Raw genomic sequence first — 21,613 nt, forward strand, 5'->3', positions numbered from 1 at the left:
TGCCATCTGTTCACACCGAAATCCTGGCTCAGCAGAAGGCCTCTGCTCATAGCCCTGGGGACACCACTATGGGACAAAGCTCTCCCCCCAGCAGAGCCCGAAAGGCTTTGAGCTCAGCCTCCGAAACTGCAAAGCTCTCGTTTTGTTGTCCATGGGTAATGCTTTAATCCGCCCGGTGAAAGCTGGATGCTGTTCTCTTTTATTCTGGCCATACACAATTGCAACCCTGGAAAAGAAAAGCCCCTCACCCTCCCGTACCCGCTGCTCCTCCGAAATGCTGACGCCGGGAGAGGCAGCCCCAAGGCGGGGCCATAGGGATTTATTTAGTTCACTGCTGCAGATGATGCCTTTAGTGCCACAAACCGCCCTGGAGACAAATCCTTATCATCTGGGGGGGTGATTATGATCAGTTCTTCCTCCTCAAACACCCCAGCCGTAATTCAGATCCAAACTGGAGAGGCAGGCAGGCACGCAAGAGGGGAACCCGGCACCACACAGCCCCCCCGAAGCCATGTACAGGAGCAGCTTCCTTCGCGAGGTGCGCAAGGAGAAGTACGAGCGGTCGGATGCCTACGATGAGCTACGAGGCTCCCCCGAATTCGACAGTTTGGCCCAAGCCCGGGGCCTGGAGAACCTGCAGGAGCTCAACGAGCGCTTTGCCAGCTACATCAACCGGGCACGCGTGCTGGAGCAGCGCAACACCATCCTGCGCAAGCAGCTGGAGACCTTCCAGCGCATGGATGAGCTGGTGGGATTGGATGAAGCCTTTGCTGGACAGATCGAGTTCAACCGGCAGCGAATGCGGGAGCTGGCGTCCGACCGAGCCAAGCTGGAGCGGGAGGAGAAGGACGCCCAGCGCATGCTCGATGAGTACCGCAACAAGTAAGGCTTACAAATGGAGGAACATACGGTGGTATTGTTTCCATGGTTAATCTTTGTAGTAAGGATAGGTTTGGTGTCGCCACCTCTACTTGTGCACACACAGGTGATGCCTCTCCTTGTGTATCAGACTTGTAGCTGGGGATGGCATGTAGTAAGCCCATGGTGAAAAGCAAGGTGACTGGACTTCGGGAGTGCCAGCTCTGCATTCCATGGTCTCACTGCTACTAGACAGGCAACTGCTCTCCATTCCACGGCAGTGGGTCCTCGCCATGGCACACATTGTTTGCTATTACTCATAAGCTTTAGCAGGATCGTGCTCTGGGCTGCCAAGAGGGAATAACCGAGTTAGAAACCAAACAACTCAAAGCATGTCTTGTGTCTGAGCAGTGCAGAGTTACACAACCCCAAGTATGTCCTGAAATGTGTGGGACGTCTCTGAGAAACTCCTATTTACAGACATTGTGAGATACCTGGGTGTCCAGCCACTACAGATGTGAGATGAAAAGACAGTAAATAAGCAAATTTTATACCAGGAAAAAATCTAATTACCCTTCTCTTCTTCCTTGCATCCCACTATTTAATCTTCTGCTACTAAAGCAATAGCTGTAAGAATAAGTTTCTCCTAACTTCTTAACCTCAGTTGCACCGTAAATCACAGAGCAGGAGCCCTGGGAGCTGAGCCATATGAGTGGCTCCTGATGCATCTAGTTCCTTCCCTTCAGCAACAGCCAGTTTTGGCCATGTTGCTTAATTAATTACACAATGAGACTTGGTGAGTATTGCTCATAAAAGGACTGCTCGCAAGAGAGAAGGATCTTGGCTTCTTGTTACTTATTGGCCAGGGTTTTTTCCCCTTAAACATCTGTCTTGGCTAGTTCAGCCAGGAAAATTTGGCAGCAGCATGGAGGCTGAAGGGGAGCTTTTCATCCTCCCTGCTGAAGGGTGAGGGTGAACTCCATATAACACGCTTTAGCTTAGAAACACTTCACACTGACAGTGATGGGAAGGGGAAAAATGAAATATTTTCAACAAATTTGTGCAGCCACTCCCAGGCAATGCTCACCACACTTACCAGAAACACTTCTATTAAGGCAGGAGGTGAATCATCTGAGCATTATCCTGCTGTGTAGAAATAGAAGGGCCTCAAGATTTCATCCCTTGTCTCCATCACAGCCTTTATGTCTCTTGTTGCCCAAACCACATGATTTTTCAGTCTGATCTTCCACTGATTCCCCCCTTCTCTGGACTAGAATGTGTAAGGCTGATAATATTTCCCTTTTCTGTCTCCAAGCATTTTTCAGCTGGAAAGAGCCCAAAAACAGATGTGACATAATTGACATCGAGGCCATCTGTGTCTTCAGGGCATGGTCTGATGATACACTGATATCTGTAGCTGTACAGTCCTAACAGCCTGCCCTCCTCAGCCCTGCACACTGTCTGATACGCTGTGCTGCCACTGCTATTCCTGGAGCCACCTGACATTTGAATTAAGAAAATGAGCCAGCTAAAAAAAACGCTAATCTAAAAGAAGTAAGATTTCCAACCCAATTCAGTGGGCTGCCACACAAACAGCTCGTGGAGGCTGTGAGCTACAACACAGCTATAGAAATACCAAGCCCTGGTCTCTCTCATCTGACAGCAGAGAATTGCCCACCCAGCTGCACTGAGGCTTAATGCTGGAAATGGTCAGATGTCCACAATGCCTTAACTCAGTGCCAGTGAGTTACAAGATCCTGATTAGGCAGGGGTTTTTACAGGCAATGCTATAATTTAGCTGTTGACTCTGATACTTGCTCATATGTTTTTATTAGTAAACTCAGTACTCCAAAGCCTACCTGTATATTAGTGTGCCAGCTGTATAGAAACGTTTAACGCTGTGATAGAGCTGGGCAGAACTGTGTTATCTCTGTCTGGAGTGCCTCAGGCAGGCGAAGAATCAGTACAGCAAAACACACAATTCCTCCTTTGATTTCAACAGCTTGCAAGGAAAACTGGCAAGAAAAGAATTAGAAAAACTGGCCAGAAACATTTAGCTTGTCCTGGCAACCTGTTCATAGATTCCTGCATCCACCTGAGCTGTCTGTGGATCAACTGCCTGTATAGTTCGCCAGCAGCAGGCAAATCCTGGAGGGGAAGAACACCCAGAGAGGGGGCTGTGCTTTCTGAAAGTGAGATTTAGGACCTGTTGCAGCGGTACTTAGTGACTTCTTAGAAAATAAATAGGAGGTGCCTTGTCATACAGTTATGGAATGTTCACTCAACAGCCATAAACAAAAGTAAAAAGGAAACCTCTACTATATCCAAACCAACAAGTTGCAATTTGAACGTGAAAGATACACAGGGCCATTGCAATGGAAGGGCTGTGGCCGATTTTTAACCAAGTTGCCCCTGTTTTACATCAAGAAGTGAATTTTGGTTTTGTGTTTTTTTCTCTTGTGAGCTGCTGAATTTGACCTGAAGACAGACACAAAAGTTTCTTTAGCATCTGAAAAGAATTTATTGGGGTTTGAATTGCAGGAGTTAAAACAAGGCCAGTGCTCTGACAATGTGTACTCTGCCTTCTCATTGTCTTTCTAGCTCAAAGCCAACCTGATGGCTATGATTTCAGCCATTTAAACCTACAAGTAAAGCTCTCTAAACAAAATACGGGAGGAATAATGTTCTCTGCTGTGTTAGGGTCTTGCCATGCTCTTGAAACCAGAAACATTCCTGTGCTGAAGACTTGCTCTCCCACCTGGGTCTGTACTCAGCCTGCAGCAGGCAGTGTGGTTTCTGGCTTCGTCTGAAGCATAAAGCATCGCTTTTGGCACACAGTGTTTCAGTGGAGCACTGTGTACCAATTAATTGACAGAAGTGTGTGTCCTTCACTAGTGCAAAGAATTTTACAACCGACTCTTTCACTCACATTCACACTTTGGTAAATAGATTTGCATCTATGAGTAAACCTTTAAAACTGCATTTATGTAAGTAGACCTTTAAAAGCTGCATTTGAACACACCAGGGCCTGGGATTACCAGGTCTATACAATTGAATGTGCATGAACCACTGAAAAGTAGATCTTGCGTTACAACTTGTTTTTTAATCCTCTGTAGTTCTATTTATAGCTTTTCACATTAACATGAGTAATTCAGACTCTGTATCAGCAGAGAATTCTTTCACTTGAAGCTGCAAAAAAAAAAGCATTATTAGGAATTGTTTGGATGCATCTGATAAAAATACTAATCATGCTAATTTTATTTAGCATCATTATTATAGCAACATTGCATCTGGCTGTGGAAAAGGACTGCATTTCTCTCTCTGATATGAGGAAAGAATGCTGAAATCCACATTTTAGCGCCCTTGACTGAACAGGATTAATTAACTTCAAAAATTAAAAGTTTTGCAAATCGATTGTTTCATTTAAAATTCATTCAGTGCCAGTCTTGTGGGGTTTGCATGGCAGATGATTCCCTGGAAGTCACTAGACACTGAAATTGGCACTGTGTTCTCCAAGCTGCACCGTGTGGTGATGCTCTGATGATGTGATACCCTTTGGGGCCACAGTGGAGACTCAACACCTGTGAGAGGAAACAAAACCAAGCAGGAAAACACAATAGCTGAGGTATGAGCAGCAGTTGGGACTCCACTGGTAAAGCTATTTCAGTTCCTGTCTGCAGGGGTTGTTTGTGCTGCTGCTCCTCTGGTGATAGGGAGATCTTTATTCTGCTGCAGCTGCAGTTAAGGAGGTCCTGCCTGCCCTCCTCCCCCTCTCCAGACCGTCAAAATCTTGCCCTGTAGCTCTCAGCTGCTTAATAGCAGCTTCTTGGTAATGCAGGTACCAACTGACCTGTTTATAAATCAGCAGAGCACAGCCCTTAATCCTAGCTTCTAGGGTATAAACCACAACTATTACTGGCCTGTCTGTCATCTTTGCAGGACCATTTTTTGCAGTTTGTGTTCTCTTTGGCACCGAAATTACTGCTGTCTCTGTTGAGAAAAGGTTAACAAAGTGCCTCAGGAAAAGTGAAGAGGAAAAATGTAGTAGAAAAGTTTAACCTTGGCTAATGGTAAGCCAAGAGGCTTCATAACTTGCTGGAAGAGTTCAGAAGGGTTCAACAGAGAGGCAGCATTTATCTTCATATTAAAGACATGGGGCTGACACCAAATTGATTACCTGGACATTGAGGATTGCTAGGATGTATTGTGACAATTTTCTCTTTGGAGGGGAGCCAGTCCTTGCACTGCAGCAAAAGCAGGGGCCAAAAAACAAGGGCCAGGTGGAGAAACAAGCTTAGTCATGGGATTCCCTCCTGCATGCCCAATGCTCTCATCAGGCTGGTGTCCCAGGCTGTGGGGAGGGTGTAAAGGGTTTAACAGATATCTCTAAATCTATTAGGTTAGCATTTCTCTGTTGGGGCAGTAAGAGAGGCGAAAGGAACCTTCAAAGCTCTGATCTGCCTTCTCTGAGCCTGGCAGCCCCCTCCACTCTGTTTCCTTTCCCCCTTTTCCCTAAGCAGTCCAAAGAGGTCTATTGCAGCCCTAAAGCTACTTGAGTAGGTGAGAAGAGCTTTTATGTATGTTCAGTTCTGGATTCTGGTGAGGATTGTGCTGTGTTGATGTCCATTGCTTGTACTGCAAATGAAGGACATTCACCACCAGACTTCACTTGCCACCCACCATGAGGGTTTCTTGTAGAAATTAAGAAAATGCCTGCTGTTTATATCTCTGTATCTCTATTATTTTGGGGAAAGCAAAGGGATAAACTGCAATAGACACCACTTATATACTTTGACACTGGCAGCAGATGCAGTTTGATGAGCCACTTGTTCACCACTGATGGCAAAGCCTCATTACCTCGTACTATAAGATCTGGCTGTTTGTGTGGGGTTTTTTTAATGGAGTCTCGTTAAACCGTATCTCCTGTTAAACATTTTATATACAGTTTATTTCGGTAAAGGAATAAACATTAATAATCAACAATTAGGAAGTTTTGTACTCTGCAGCTAAAAGGTTTTTCTTGAAGATAATTCTAACAGACAAGTACAGAGCCCTAATTCTCAAAGAATGTGCTTTTTCCTCAAAGATAAACCCAATATACATCCATTGTTCACTTAGTACACGAACATGCACATTATGCACTTGTGGACTTTTTATAAATGTATATGAACAGTTACAAATGTTATAAAGGTATATGAACAGGCTAAATGCAGTCTTACTAAGACTCTCATATGATTTTGACCAGGTTAAAATATGATTGCTATATCAAAGAGGTATGATTGCTATATCAAAGAGGACACAAAGCTTGATCCATCAAAGCATCCTAATACATCATTAATCATACACAATCAATATGTGAAATTGCAATCTTTGTGTTTAATGTGTCTGTCATGAAAATGCTTACTGAACAACAACAGGTTGAATAGAAAACCAAGTGCTCTGTAATTAAATGCTAATTTGCCAGTGTAGCAAATACTCACATGGTAACCACTGATGAATGGCTGTTACTGCAGTCCAATGCTAATCAAACACAGTTTTATTGCAAATAATCTATTCTTGGGCTTTCTGTGAAAAAGTGATAGCAAATACATGGCATTCAGTTGTCTTCTGCTACATAAATTGAGGACAAGACGTTAGTAAATCCTGGAATTACTCTCAGCATCTGGACCAAAAAAAAAAGCAATGCTAATGCATAAATAAATCTTTTTGTCCCTTTCAAGGTTCGTATTCTGCTTTAGTGTGAAGCATGTATTGTGCATGAGGGTGCAAATAAAAATGCAGTTTGCAGAAGGATGAACCATTGAACTTCGTCTCCTTTGTTCTGTTTGCAGGTATAGAAATGAACGTGAATACCAGCAGAAGCTAAAAGAAACCCTTGAACGCCTTAATAAGGTAAGCCTGGAAAAATGGAAAAGGAAAGGTCTTTATTTCTTTAAGTTCATTTACAACAGCAAGCTGTTTAGAATAAGCAGTGGGAAGATAAAATGTCAGACCACAACATTTCTTGTCATTATGCACTGATGAAAAGTTCTTCTTCCCCTTCATTTGCCTCCCTGAGCTTTGTGCAAATGGCTGAGCCTCAGTGTGTACATACACACTGTGTAGCACCCTGCTCTGTACAGTCCTGCTGATTTTGGTTGTGTAGCACCATGTCATCTGCAGCCCACAGCCTCAGATGAGCTCAGGGCTTCATTAATTTGTCAGTAAGACCAAGAACTAGGAGGACCTCCTGAGTAACACTCCTTTTGGAGCACCAGTAAATAGCTCCTGCGTACATTTCGGGACCTGGAGTTGTCATACGTGTTGCTTCTTTCGCATCTAATATGCAAATTCACACTTGCTGAAGATCTGGAGCATGTTTACGGGCCTTTAATAACTCTTTTTAACTCTGCTAGGACTCTTGTTTTTTGGTCTTTTCTAACTTGGAAGGCAATTTCTTTCTGAGTGAGTTGGAGTCTACACTCAGAGTAGGAGTTTAGGAAAAGCCAGAGATAGGAAAAGCCTATTTGTTAGTCCTACCATGCAGGCAATACATGTATCTAAGGGTCTGAAATATGACCAGAGAAAACGTTTGTTGCTAAATACCTTCTCCATGCCCCTTTTGTTTTAATATAGCTACTGTATTAGAGTATACTTAGTACTAATATTGTGGCATGAGATAATGCTGATTATGTCTAAATCCTGAAGTCTGGTGTGTCTCAAGGCTCCTCAGTCCCTTGCAGGATATGGTCAGCCCTTCCTAGGACAGACCCTCCACTTTCCATTAAGTTTCCAAACAAAAGAAAATACACATCCACCCCCTTGGATTTGTACCTTTTGCGGTGAAACATGAGGAATGTTTCTATCAAGCCACAATTTCCTGAACTAATGCCATGGGAAAAGAAATGATGATGATCATCATCACGATAATGATAAACCCAGAGAAAAGATAGAGTTTACTACCATATTTAGGAAGCTTCCAAGCCAGGTCTGTGAAACTGAGAAAGCCTGATTCATCCTTTATTGCTACTAGTTTTCGTCTGAGTGAAGAAAATTGTATTACGTCTGTTCCCAGATCTATTTTTCACAGCTTACCCTTCATCTTTGGTATTGGGAAACAATTACAGTGAATCAAATAGAGATATTTTGTATTTCCCTGCTACATATGGCAGGAACTGTTTTGCTTGAGCGCTGTCATGTCAACGATGCGCATGTTTTTTATGTAAGAAAATGTGCATTTTAGCATTGCTATCTCCAGTAAGCTCTAGATACCCTGCACCATTGCTATTTTCCAGTGTGCTAACAGGGTTCTTGGACACCCTGCAAGGTCTTCAAAACTATTTGTGGAGGCAAATACTTTGTAAGCGGTAGCTGGAGCTGGTGGGTCCATCTTCACAGTTCCTCTCAGCCAATCTGCAGCTAAAAGAAAGTGAATTGATTTGGCAACCCCAGGCAAAGCTGACAAGATCTTAAGCTGTGGGGGATGTTATTATCCCAGGTTGTGTCTGGGCTATCTCTGTTGCAGCAGCTCCTTGCATTGGGGCACCAAATGAGAAAGGAACACATCTGATTTTCTGTACAGGTGCTCAAGACATAGCCTGAAACCTGCATGTGCGGATATAAACTCATCCCTTTTCCAGCAGTTGGGGAACCTATTGAAAAATCAGCAAACACTGTTTCTGGAAAGTTCTAAGCGATTTCTCTTCCATGGTAAATGAAAATGCTGATTCAGCACATGGATCATCGCTCCGGAATCAGCACCTAAAGCAGAATGGGTTTTTCTGAAGTTGATTGAATAGCAAATACTGCAAGGTTCAGAAGAAAACGTGTAGGCACTGCACTGTTCTGATGTACAGCACCATCAGTGAGGCTGGTCTATTGGAAGGCAGGGAATAAAAGCATAAGTATTTTTCCCCTTTGAAGGAATATTTGGCAAGCTGAGCACTGCTTTTGCTTATTACACGCAGAAATATTTGCTTATCAGTATTATCTAGAGGCTGGGGGGGGGGGGGGGGTTTGGCTCTTTCCCAGACCTCCCAACATGGCTATTATGCTGCTGATCTTCCTGTCAATAGCAGGACAGAGGAGTGCAGAAAAGCAGCGGCATTTCTGCTGACTGGCTCTGAATGTGCTGGTTTGGATGTTTCTGAATTAGCCACTGTCTCACAAAGCAGAGAGACTGATGGAGAGGTCTCTGGCAGGGAGGCTCAGCAGCACAATGAGACAGCTAACATCCACACATTCTTGGGATAGCACATGCTGTGCACGTGGGAAAGGAAAAATCCCCATCTAAGAGCCATGTGCTGCACCCCTAGAATTCAGTAGTTTATTTACAACCTGTGATCCATTCACTGAGGCATTTTTACAGCTGGTAATGGCACATCAGTGTATGACTGGCACATCAGTGTATGACTAGCAATCATGAACTCGAAAGTGCTATATTAGTGTTATTTAATGGTAAACCCAATCAAGAAGGCATGCTGTAAGTAGAAAAATAAAGCAGTTCTCCCCACACTTGTATATTTGTAAAATAGATTGCAATGTTCCACAGAAATTATTTGATACTCAACGATTTGTATTAAATGAAATAACACAGAGAAAAAATGAATTGACTTTTGAACAGAAATGGAGATTTCACTGGGTTTAAATATCAGTGCCACTCAACATACTTTGAGCTCATGATTGCTAGTCATACACCTTGTCCTCTGAATTAATTGGTCATGATGAACTTTCATCCTCACAAATCACAATGTATTAGAAACTTCTGCAGCAAGGTGTTTGTTTTTTTTTTAGCCTTGCTCATCTGTCATTTTTATTTGCAGAAATGACTCCAACATTTCTGGTATTTTACGCCAAAAGGAGTGAAAATACTCTGGGCTGTCCTGTTTGTTGTTTTTTATTAAGGGCTTCTTTACTGGGGATATCAAAAAAGCATCAGGGTACCTTGGGTCCTGTCAAACACTAGAGAAATTAATGCCTTAGCGTGTTGATCTGTTTTAAGATTCATGCATGATTGCAAGCTTTTAGCATCAAAGACTGGTATTTCATAGCTTCTATTACTTGGCTCCCAGCATTCACAAAGCATATGGTGAACGTATTTTGAGAGTACCAGTGCCAAACTGTATCACACTTTATATTTGTGCAGAAAAGCAGTGTGTACAATGGGAGAACACGATAAATAAGATGCCTGTTGTTTGTGGGTTTCATAATACTTCTGTTTCACCCAATAGGTTGCAATTCTCCATGCAGGATGCGTGGTCTTCACACATATGCAACTCACATCGTGGCCAAGTGGCTGCTGTGATTCTGGCACTTCAACCATATGTACTAACCCTGCCACGTGTCTCTGCATTGCAGGAAGCTGATGAAGCGCTGCTGTGCAACCTGGAGCTGCAGATTGAGTCCCAGTTCCTGCAGGATGACATTAATGCCACAAAGGACAGATACAAGAAGGTAAATGGCTGAATCTGCTGGTTTCCTTAGCTCTTTCCTTCTAGAGACATGTGTCAAGACTTGCTCTTCACCATCTGTTCCAATGGCAAATTAAAGCAAATCTCGTTTATGTTTTGGTGAGTAAAGACAGCACTATATATTTCCAAGCCCGATGGCTGGGTGGCTACAAGCATCCAGCTGACTCCCTGAGGTTCCAGTGCCTACAGCTGTAGTAATGTCTTGAATTTGTTGACCTGTTATCATGATTCAACCCAACATGCTGGTCAAGCTGTCTTGTATTTAATGCTAAGAAGCTACTGCTTTCATCAAAGGGGGATATCCAATTTTCTGCACCAGAGCATTCCAGTTAATCAGCAGACAGTAGTACTGTGGCTGTACTATTACGCTGCATCCAACTCTAACACATGCAGCCCCCTTCTCCTTCCTGGTAGAGCTGTGAGGCTTGGGATCAGGCCACTGTCCCATCTGTGCTCTTTTTGAAAGAAGAGATTCACTTTTTTGGACCACATGCAAAGGTATCTGTGGTTCTCATTTTGAAAATCTCCTGTGCATTGGATCTTTTCAGTAAGACTGTGAACTGTATTGTCACATAGCCGATGCCTGTTATGTACCTTCAGCATGAGGAAACTGTTAGCATGCATGCACTCCAAATCAGGTCTAAAACCACATTCCAAGACTAAGTTTGAACATGAACTGGGCTTTTATATTCTGAAAGATGCAAATACCTAGGAATAAGCCCCAGAAGTGGAGCATATTGAAGGGAGCACCTTGCTATAGCATTTTCTGATTAAATGTTTTTTACTTTACCACAGAACCTTATGGAAATCCAGACCTACGTCAATGTTTTGCAGCAGATCATCCAGACAACCCCTCGTGTGTCCCCTATAACCACTGGCATATGTGAGGCAAGTATTGCTCTCAGTAAATACATACTGCTCTAAGTAAGAAAGAGAAAAAAGCTAATTATAGCTTTGGAACACTGGACTGATCAGAAGAATAGAGATTGTGTTAGTCAAGCACACTATAACATATGTATTAGCCTCAAAAATGGCTAGTTTAAAGGCAGTTGAAGCAGTTGTGCTTCCTGTCTGAGGCTGGCAGGGTATATGAGTATCTACAAAGTAAATCTTGTCCTAAAGGGGTGGTAAGATGTGGGAATATTTGTAAATCAAATAAATGGCTACAGACTAAACGAAAACTTGGTGATTCCTACCAAGACGAGTGGCTATGCCAAGAATGTTTATTAGCTGGAAGAAGATAGGAACTGTTGTATCTGCAGGGTGTAATTTCAACATAAGCTGTACTTTCACAGTCCTGCCAACCGACACCTTTTATTCCTAAAGCAATGCCACAGGGATCTACTTGAGGTTCAATACCCATCTTTTTATTTGCCTTCTGTAGTTTTCTGTTTGCATTTACAGTTTCTTTCCAGTAGCGGACTTTAGTTTGGCTCTTTTTAACAGAGTGAAACATACTTTCTGTACACAACGCTGTTTTCTTCCAACCAGGAAAAACTGATAGCGGAGAGGAGGATCCCTGTTCTGCAGAGCCAGCTGGAGGAATACAAGAGCATTCTCTGCCAGCTACAGGCGCAGAAATACAAACTGCAGACCGAGGTAATGCCATCGCTAGCCATAAACAACCAAGATGCTCATGAACACTGCTCTTTTTATGGTCACATGGTAAAACCTGAATGGCCTTTAATGGGGTTGACTCGGAGGTGTGTTTCTTTTAGTTTTCCATCTTTGTCTTCAGCTGTTTCATTCCCATTCTCTCAGTGATCCGAACTGTCAGGTTTAGATGGCCAGGGAGGGCTGCAGGTATATCACAGCCATAATGAAGCAGTCTTTGCTTATCAGAGGACATGGTGGAAGAAGGTTTCTACATTGCAACTGGTTTCCTGCAGGACAGAGTCAGTAGGAGGCTGGGAATGGAAAGGCCACGCAGGGCTGGCCTGGCTTACTTTCTTACTGAGCTCAGGCTGGAAATTGGCTCCATGAAAAATGATGGGGGACCTTCAGGGCTCTGCTGGGAGGTCATCAAGACCACTGCAGGAGCACCAAACATTAAAGAGGTCTGTAGTACCTGTCCACTGGTACACTGCAGTATAACCAAACTAATGCCAAGGGACTTAGATCCTAAATTTAGGCTTTTTAAAAGGTTTTTGCAAATCTTGGCTGTAACATATAGAAATAAATCAATTATTAAAGAATCCATTAGCCAGTTATCGCTCCATTAGCTCTTTGTGAGCTCATCTCTTTAAAAGCTGTTTGAAGGAAAAAAGGTAAACAACGAAGTGATAAAAGAATCATGGTAAAGAGCTGAAAATAGCAGAGGAAAGTAAGAGCAGAACGACACCGTCAAATATCCCCTCTGCAACTCCTGACCCTGGTTTTGTCAAGGCACCTATCGCCACCTCCTGGTTAATGCGCTATCCAATATTTGGAGTTGAAGCCTTATGGCATAGCAGTTATTTTTATCGCTAGAGTAAAAAAGCCAAGGAATTGAATTCAAAAGGAAGGCATCTTATTTTAAAAAAGACCCTTCCTTAACCTCCCATGCTTGGTCTGCAGACCACAGAGATGGAAGAACGGGTTTTGCCTGGCCACAGCTTCCCACTTTTGCTCTCTGTAAGACACTTTCTGCTTTACCAAGGCCACCCACAGTGGGACAACAGCCAGTCTTGGCGGGGGGAAAGGAGACATCACACCCCTGTTCCCCTGATGTACGCTGATCCCATCATGCTTATTGTGGAAAAGAAGCCTTGGGATAAACTAGGGTGCACGGGGGAAAACTTTTGGTTTTGAATAACTAACCAAACACAGCGCCGCTTGACGCATCATAAGAAAACATGTCTGGCCTTTAATTACCCTTGAAATACTGGGATGCTGAATCATAGAATCACAGAATGGTTTGGGTTAGAAAGGACCTTAAGATCATCTCATTCCAACACCCCTGCCGTGGGCAGGGACACCTCGCACTGTTTCAGAGTTGCTTCTTTCACCCACCAATTTTGTTTACCAGACAACCATGCTGGAGCAAACAATTAAAAACACGCAGGAGAGTTACGACGATGAAATTCAGCTTTACAACGAGCAGATTGAAAACCTCAGGAAGGGGATAGAAGAGGCAGAGAGGACCTTGGAGAAGTACACAACCGACTGCCGCCAGCTGGTGATCTACCAGCAGTCCCTGGAGAATGAGCTGGAGCGGTACAAACGCATCATTGAGAACGAGGACAGCCGGTAAGGCTGGTTTCTGGACTCTCCAAAGGGGACAGTGATCTTTTATCTTTTATCTCCTTTGAGAAACGTATGTTTAAGGGCATCTTATCTACCCAAAGCTATGGCCATTTCACACCTTTTACTGGTACATGTTCAGGGTCGGTAATCTAAATAGATGTAAAATCTGGTCAAGCCTCTTCCAAGGAAAGGGTCAGAGCCATTTTGAGCTGCTTCTTTCTACACAGTCTCCTTTCCGTACACTGTCTTGGCATCAGTGCACAGACATCAGGAGCATACAAAAGCAATCTAAACACCTTCTCCACTGCTCGGGTCTTAGTAAAGCTTGATGGGGTGTTACAGGCAGGTTGGTTTTGCGAGGCTCAGGCAGGGCAAATGTCCTGTAAAGCAAAGCACTCTTCACAGCAAACCCGTTCTTCAGGCAGGGGCTGAAAAACGGTGTAATGGAAGAAGTAATGTAAGGGTTGTTTAAACCTAAGGAGGAGCACTGGCTCCCTCTAATGTCAACCATCAGCCTCACATGAGAAAAGGAATGAGAGGAGCTGGGCTTTCACAGCTGCATGAACAGGCAGCAGAGCCAGAGCCCTCAAAGCCAAACTGGTGTGCTGGGTTGTCCAGAAGATGCAGGGGAAGGACACTCACTGATAGTCAACTTCACATGTGGGGAATAGATATTTCATCAATTCTCAGCATCTCATTCTGGACACTGCATTCTGGTTAGGAATCTGATCAGGGTAACTGCCAAAAACCAAAATGTGCATCTCTTGCACATTTACACTGCGCCAGAATGTTCTCTCACATGCTGGCAGAGCAGACTGGAAAGGCCACAGATACAGTAACCGGTTTGCATATAGGCCAGCCTCTCAGTTTTCATTTTTAACCCCTGATTCCTCAAATATTTTCCAAGGAAGACTGCTCGGTTTTCATCTTGCCCTTCTGAAGTCAGGCACATGCAGGTAACTTCGTAATGGCTGCCAAATTTCATCTTACCAGCCAGCAGGTATAGCTCTTGCTGACCTCTGGTAAGAGTGGATTGACTGTTTGCCCATCCAAAATCCTTCCCATCCTTTCAAAGCGCTGTGCTAAATTACAAACCTGTTGCTATGCATTTTAATTACTGGTGTACTTTACCTACTGGAGCATCCCAAGTCTCCTGCTGGTGGAAACCAGCCTGACTCCTGCAAAGGTGCTGTGGCTGTGTTGGATTTCCCCAGACAAGAAGCATGCTCCCATCATTCTCTTTGACTCCTCACCATGGAGAAATACATTTCTTTAACCTCCATGCTTCATTTTGCATGATCTCACTTGCTCTTGATGGAAATGAGGGGGAGAGATCTGACCGATGCGCGTCTTCTCCGGCAGGTTAAACTCTGCTATAGCAGGAACGCCAGTCACACTCTTCACGCAGATCTATAGACCTGTCCAGCCTCAAGCTTCGAGGGGAAGAGGTAAACCTGTGACATGTCTTCCTGTGTCTGTCAAGAGCAGTATCATTGTATTTTAAGATGTTTTTCCATTTGTCTTCCATACCCACACCAGCTGTGACAGCCTGACTCCAGCTTGCTAAGTGAATGCGGTGGTTTCAGCTTAGCTCAGCTGGCTTTGGGACAAGCTGTCAAAGGCCAAAACCACAAGCAAAAGAGTTTCTTTGCTAATTTCTGCAATCTACTGCTTAGGCCAATCAATAGAGGACAGTCAAAAGGCACCTGAAACTACGGCAAGAGCTGGGGTTTTTGTGCTGACTTGTTGAGAGTCATTGGTTCACACTTTAGTGGCGTTCCAAGAGCATCAGGGGGTGCTGAGTGCTGCAGGCAGGCAGAGGACACCCCTTTGGGCCTGTTTACTTCCCATGATTTCCTCTGAATGGTGTTTCCTCCATGTTGTAGGATTGCTTGTTAAACCTAGGATGCTTATAAACATGGTGACAAGGAAATGGCCACGATCAAACTAGTGAGGCTGCTCTTAACAAAGAGGGGAATTGATTTACAGAAAGGTGCTGTGGGTGCTAACATACGGGATGATTTACTGTAGATTAAATCCAAGGCTGACTGAGGTTCTACTAATAACAAACTGTCCTGAGAATGGAGATAAACTGCCAAATGAGGGATTTTTTTGGAGTGCAGCTGTAATTTTTCTAGCTGCTCTGTGAACCGTAGCAGTTGTTTATGGAATGAGTCCATAATGCCTGAGGACAAATCCTCAGCAGCTGTAAATAACTGCAAAGCGCTGCTTTATACCAGCTGAGGATTTGGCCTGTCTCTGGCTATACCTCTGCTTCCTACCTGCGAGGCGAGCACGGCATTTCACCTGTGTTACTGTACCTGCCACATGGGACAGAGCAGGTGCCTTGGGGAAAGCGTATTAATATCTCTGTCCCCATGTTCCTGTAATTCCCAGTACCAGCCTCTGCCTCCTCTGCTCTAGCTGTTCATGACATGGACATCAGTAGCCTGCCTGTGCTCCTGCTGAGCTGCCATGGGCTCTGTGGCTTCTGATAGTGCAGGAGATCAGAACACAGCCCGTGGGCAGGGGTTCCCTCTGCGTGCGCCTAGAGCTCAACATCAGTGTCTGAGCAATGCCCAAGTGCTGCTCCTCAGCACCACTGATGGGGAGGCTGCTCAGATCTGTGCCCTCCTGATGCACCCCCCTGCATCTGCCCATCCCCAAAACTGCTATGAGGAGAGGTGCCTGGCTCACTCTTGGCCCCCCTGGGACACAGTGGCGAGGTGCCCCCCTGTTGAGCCTCCAGAAGCACTGGAATAGCTGGTGGTGACACTCACCTTCCCCATCAGGGCTGGACCACTCACCCAGGAACCTTGTGTTCAGCAGGAAGGCTTTAAACTGGGGTTTTGGTTGTTTCTTTCCCATCCCTAAACCGTAATAGGAGTTGTAAAAGCCAGACAAGCTGTTTCCACTTAGTCCTACTGCCAGGCTTTGGGTACTTGGCTTCAGTCTCAGCTTTAGGAGACAAGGTTCTTGTCCAGTGAACAGGTCCAAACCTTGCCACTGTGCCTGGGAGGAAGGTACTGAGCCCGGCTGCAGCAGCAGGCGCTGAGGGCTCCTGATGAGCATTGATGCAGGCCTGATAGGGGAACCACACACACTTCCCTGTCCTCACACTCTGTATGGCAGTGGTGACCACAATGCTAAACAGCTACTTGGCCGAGGGGCCTATATAAAAGAGGCTGTTTAATGCGCTAACGGGAGCTGTGCTCAACACTTGCTGCTTCATCCAGCTCTCCACCTGCAGCAGTGAGGGGCAGCACCAGCATTTGCAGCGACTGTGTTCAGCACTGTTTGTTGTTTGTTCTGTTTTGGTTTTTCCCTAGATATCACCCAGGCCATGCAAGACATCACCAGCGTCAAGCCCAGACAAAAAGCTCTGACAAAGAAAGTTGCCAGGAAAAAGGGGCTGATGTCTAAAGACATAACCGACGGTCTTTCACCTGAAAGAATGTATGAAAGAACTCTGGAAGGTTTTGACCAAGATCAGCTGGAGTTCAGGCACGAAGGCTCGGTCACATGTGAACCTGGGCAGGAAGAATTAGAACTTGATGAACAAGAAATGGGCCCAGAGGATGTACCCGATGGAGCCCAGATAAGTAAAGCCTTCAGTAAATTGTGTAACCTTGTGAAAGAGAAAATAAGAGTCCACAAGAAAGTAGAGCCTAAACCTGATGCCTATCCCAAAGGGCGTTATGTGCTGGTAACAGGGGAGGAACGCTATGAAGAACCTTGCATCTTGGCCCCCACCGTCCCATCAGCAGCAGGGATCATAGTTTCCAACGGCAACGGGAAGGTGATGAACGGTGGTGAAGTGGAGCCCATTCCAGAGCTACCGGAACCTGCTGAAGAAGCAGAAAAAGGGGTTATCTGTGAAAGGAGGGAAGAGTTTGAAGTCCCTGAAAAACAGAAAGAGGAAGAGAAAGAAGACATACTTGAATGGGGCAGAAAAACAAGAGGAAGAATTGAGCAGATCACGAAGTATCAGGACATTTCTGAGCCTGAGGCAGTTCCTACCCCTGGCCCGATAAGCCCAACTGAGCCAGGAGTCCTTCGAGAGGCAGAATGTGGCCGAGAAGATAAGCAGGGCCTTTTGTTCAGGGAATCAGGCTTGCCTGGCTCCATGAGCTACGAGAAGGTGGAAGTGGTGGAGTCCATCGAGAAGTTCTCAGACGACAGAATTCAGACGTATGAAGAAACAGCGATGATTGTGGAGACAATGATAGAGAAGACAAGCAAGAAGAAACCAGGTGACAAAGGCTCTTAAGTGACAGATCCCCCCCTCGATAGTCAACTTGTCTGGCATAGCTATCAAATGACTGTTTTTTTTCCTGACCGAATGATACAGTAGTGAGATTTTTGCTGTTTGGTATGGAACAGGTTGATACCTTGATGGCAGTTCTGTCTGACATAGGCTCACCTTTGGTGCAATGACCATTAGAGTACTCCAGGGCAACAAGTAATAGGCACATCCTATGCGACTGATTTTCATGATTAGGACACGTTGAAAGTAATTAACATGGTTATTATTAAATTGCTGCCTGGCTGTCCACAGGATCCGGGACAAATCTACGTATTCCTCTGCTGCTCCTATAGCTGCCTTATGATTCCCCATCTCTGACAGCTGCAAATGTTAACTTGTGACATCTGGTTCATTTAATAAAAGTTTTGCCTTCTACTGAAGATACCCACTGTGGGTTTGTGTTGCCTCTACCACTGACTGACCATCCCCGCTATGAACAGCAACTGACTGGGTGTGCAGGAGTTCTTCAGGGGAAGGGCTGGATACCTGTTAAATAACATACTCCAAACCTCTCCCATTTACACTTCAATAGAGATGAGCTTGCCAGGCCTTTCTTTTCAGGTCTAAACACAAACTCTCTGTATTTGACATAATCTTACTGCGTATCTTCTCAGAATAAAACTGGAAATTCCACTAAAGTGGGGGCTGACCCTTATAGAGAAACTAAAGCCATTCATTACTCGTCCTTCGCCATCACAACTAAGGTATTCATGAACACAGACTGCAGCCGACTCTACCCCCCATGTGTTTTGGTATTTTTTAAGTATTTTCTCAATCAGCAGCATTTTACAGTTTAATAAATACTGCCATGGGATCCTATTGCAGTCCAATGGAATTCCTTGGGGTTGCTGGAACAAGCAATGCCTTCCCACATCCCTGGGGAAGCAACAAGCAATGCTTCTGCCCTGACCTCTTCCAGACACCTTCACCTCAGGGAAGTTTAAAAGCAAGGAAAATGGATCCTTCACTTGTGTAACTACTGAGCACTGCTTAAAGTGCTGATGCAGTATTTAGGCCTTGGCTTGACTTCAGGCGCACAAGTACTCCCGCTGAAGCGAGGTACAGACTGAAGTGCTTTAGTAGGTTCCTTCCCACATCCCAATTCTCAGTTTTAGCCTTTTCCTTCCAGCTGATGACTCCCATCAGCTGCGGAGGAAGCGGCTAAACACAGTTTGAGCTGATGTGCTTGAGCTTCAGGATTCCCTCCTCACGTCTCCCAGGACTTTCCTTCAATACTGTATTGGGCTTTTCCAATAGTGAGTTCCAATGCAGGTGTAGCATCTGTGCTGTGACTGTTATGTCTGCTTAAAGTGGCACCTTCTCTGAACCAGGGAACCCACATAGGCACATTTTTATTCAGGATTTTTTGCTGATGCTGTTCAGTTTATATGCTGTGGGAGCTGACATCAGACGTGGCTGTGCTGCTTTCCAGTTTAATTAATTAACAGTGTAAATAACCGCAGAGAAGGAATTTATCGACCCGTAGGCACGCTGCAACCCGTGAGCTGCTCAGAACTGCTGCTGAAAGCAGGTTTTGACTACTGCAAGGGGGAAATAAAGCCAGCTGCAGCAAGCAGAAGGCTGTTTAATAGCTCTGTCACAAATCAAGGTGTAAATAGATTAAAGTGGTACCTAGACAGTACCAGGTATATCCCCCACATCTGATTTCACTGCAATACAGAGAACTTAATGGTCAGTGTAATACAAAACTGCAGTCAATGGCAAGGCAGCAACACTTCAGAAGATGCTGGGTTCGGTGTCTTATGTGTGAATATCCCCCCCGTCTTCATCTGGCTTGAGCTGTGGCTCTTTGCTGCTGAAAGGGTTTCTGATGCTTGTAAACCTTATCAACAGCACAAAACCTGCTCTTAGAGTGGGGTTGGTGGCACATGTTAGTGAAGAAATCACATACTGCATCACATAGGCAGCAACCTGAGATGCAAGGCTTGAACCAAGCTGGTGCTTAGCTGCACCACGGACACCAACATCAGAAGTCTAAGAAGAAGAACTAAGGCCTGAATTCTGCTACAGTCACTGACCTGCTTTCCATAAACACAGACGGTGCCCGGTAAGGCTGCAGATGATGGGCTTCTTTCTGTGATTCTGTATGAAAGTTATACAGCAACCCACTAGTATTGTTCATCAGGACAGTGCTGGAAGGTACAGTAAACCTCATGATTTATGGGCTAACCTCTCCTTTAAATGTACAGTATCAAATGCAGATTGTCAATGAGGTGTTTAAATGCTGGTTTAAATGCTGAAGTGTTACGGTATTTGTGAGCATCCGTTCAGCAGAGCCTGGGATGAGCCCTGGGTCACTGCAGGCACCTTCTCTCCCCTGTGGCAATCAGAACTAGATCAGGAAGTTCCCTGCCATCTTCTACTGCTGCAGATGGGGTAAGAAATGACAACACTGAACATAAACTGTGCTGTGGGAACGCAGGAGCTAAAAAGCACCCACAAGTGTGGGTGGGAAGTAGGGAGGAAGAGCGGCACAAGGGTTTTTGTGGATCAAAGCGCTCTAAACAGCAGAGAAAATAAAACTGATGTGGCATGTCCAGAGCTGTCCTCGCAGGCAGCGGGTTTGACCCATGGAAGTAATGCCCAAGGCTCTTCCCAGCCTGCGGCCTCAATCTTCTGTGTCCCACCGTATCACAGAGTCAACATAATGCCTGTCACTGTTCATCTGTTGCTAGCAACTCTTAGAGGACTGTGTTTATTTTCCCTGTATCCAGCATACACAGGATGCAAATTCCTTTATCAGTGTAAAAAGCAGAGCACAGCAGAGTGCTTCCTCCCGTGCACCTCTGGATAAGCAATGATGATTGATAGGACCTGCCAGTTTACAACAGCTCTTTATTTTCCTCATATTATAAAACATCATCACAGGGCTTTAGTTAAACAGTGTTCACCTGTTTCAAATCATGAGCTTCATTTTCCCCTTTATTATAAATACGAACAAATTAACTTTATTTTCCATCAGCAATACCATAAAAACTTAGTCTGACTGGACATATTTTTCAGCAATCCCCTGATGCAAAAACCCCAAAGAATTTGAAGTAGAGGTCTGTATCGTATATACACTTAGTTTTATATATACTTATATCAAAACTCACCATTTCTGTATATCACTCATTACCGTGATCTTTCATGTAATATATTATGTCTGCATTATGAAAATATGAACAACCATGTAGTTAATTTGCTGTTTTGTAAGATATTTAATGATTGAACAGAGAACTGCAGAATTACATAAATGCAATGGAAAGTCACATACATGATCATTTCAGATTTCCACATAAGACTTCTCCTATTCCAAAACTTTTCTCACATTTTAGAAGTCCTTCAAAAGCTTCCAGTTACCTCTTTCTTTGAACACATACACACAAGAAGTTATAATGTGTATGTATCATACATTACATACCATATGTAATTCTATATATATTTATAAGCAAATATATGTAACATACTCTGAATATACATATTGTATGTAATATATATACAGAGAGAGAGATACCACAGGTGCGTCGTATGTGTTTAGGCATACAGGTGTATGCATAAATATATATATGGTAAGATTTTCCCTCTGGTATGTATATGCTGCTCTTTCTGAGATCTGGGTGCCTTCCACAGAAACCTACTACCGTCAGTGTGATCCATTCACTCCCAAAGACATGAGCAAACCTTGTTTGTTCCCAAGCCCTTTAACTTCAGTGCGCTTTGGCACATGCCTTGTGAACTCCAGTTCATGATGTAAAATGGCCCCATCTTGTCC

General features: G+C 44.4%; 1 protein-coding gene across 1 annotated transcript; it reads left to right on the forward strand.

Moving 5' to 3' along the window:
• Positions 1 to 511: 511 nt before the first annotated feature.
• BFSP1 (beaded filament structural protein 1) lies at positions 512 to 17,802 on the forward strand (the record flags this gene model as incomplete). The annotated part of the gene is made up of 8 exons (XM_080615847.1): positions 512 to 882; positions 6,690 to 6,750; positions 10,195 to 10,290; positions 11,103 to 11,195; positions 11,799 to 11,906; positions 13,315 to 13,535; positions 14,895 to 14,980; positions 16,862 to 17,802. 8 exons carry the CDS (start codon positions 512 to 514, stop codon positions 17,800 to 17,802), a joined length of 1,977 nt encoding a protein of 658 aa, XP_080471973.1.
• Positions 17,803 to 21,613: the final 3,811 nt, after the last annotated feature.

Source organism: Psittacula echo, assembly GCF_963264785.1.
Source record: "Psittacula echo genome assembly, chromosome: 4".
Taxonomy (NCBI): Eukaryota; Metazoa; Chordata; class Aves; order Psittaciformes; family Psittacidae; genus Psittacula; species Psittacula echo.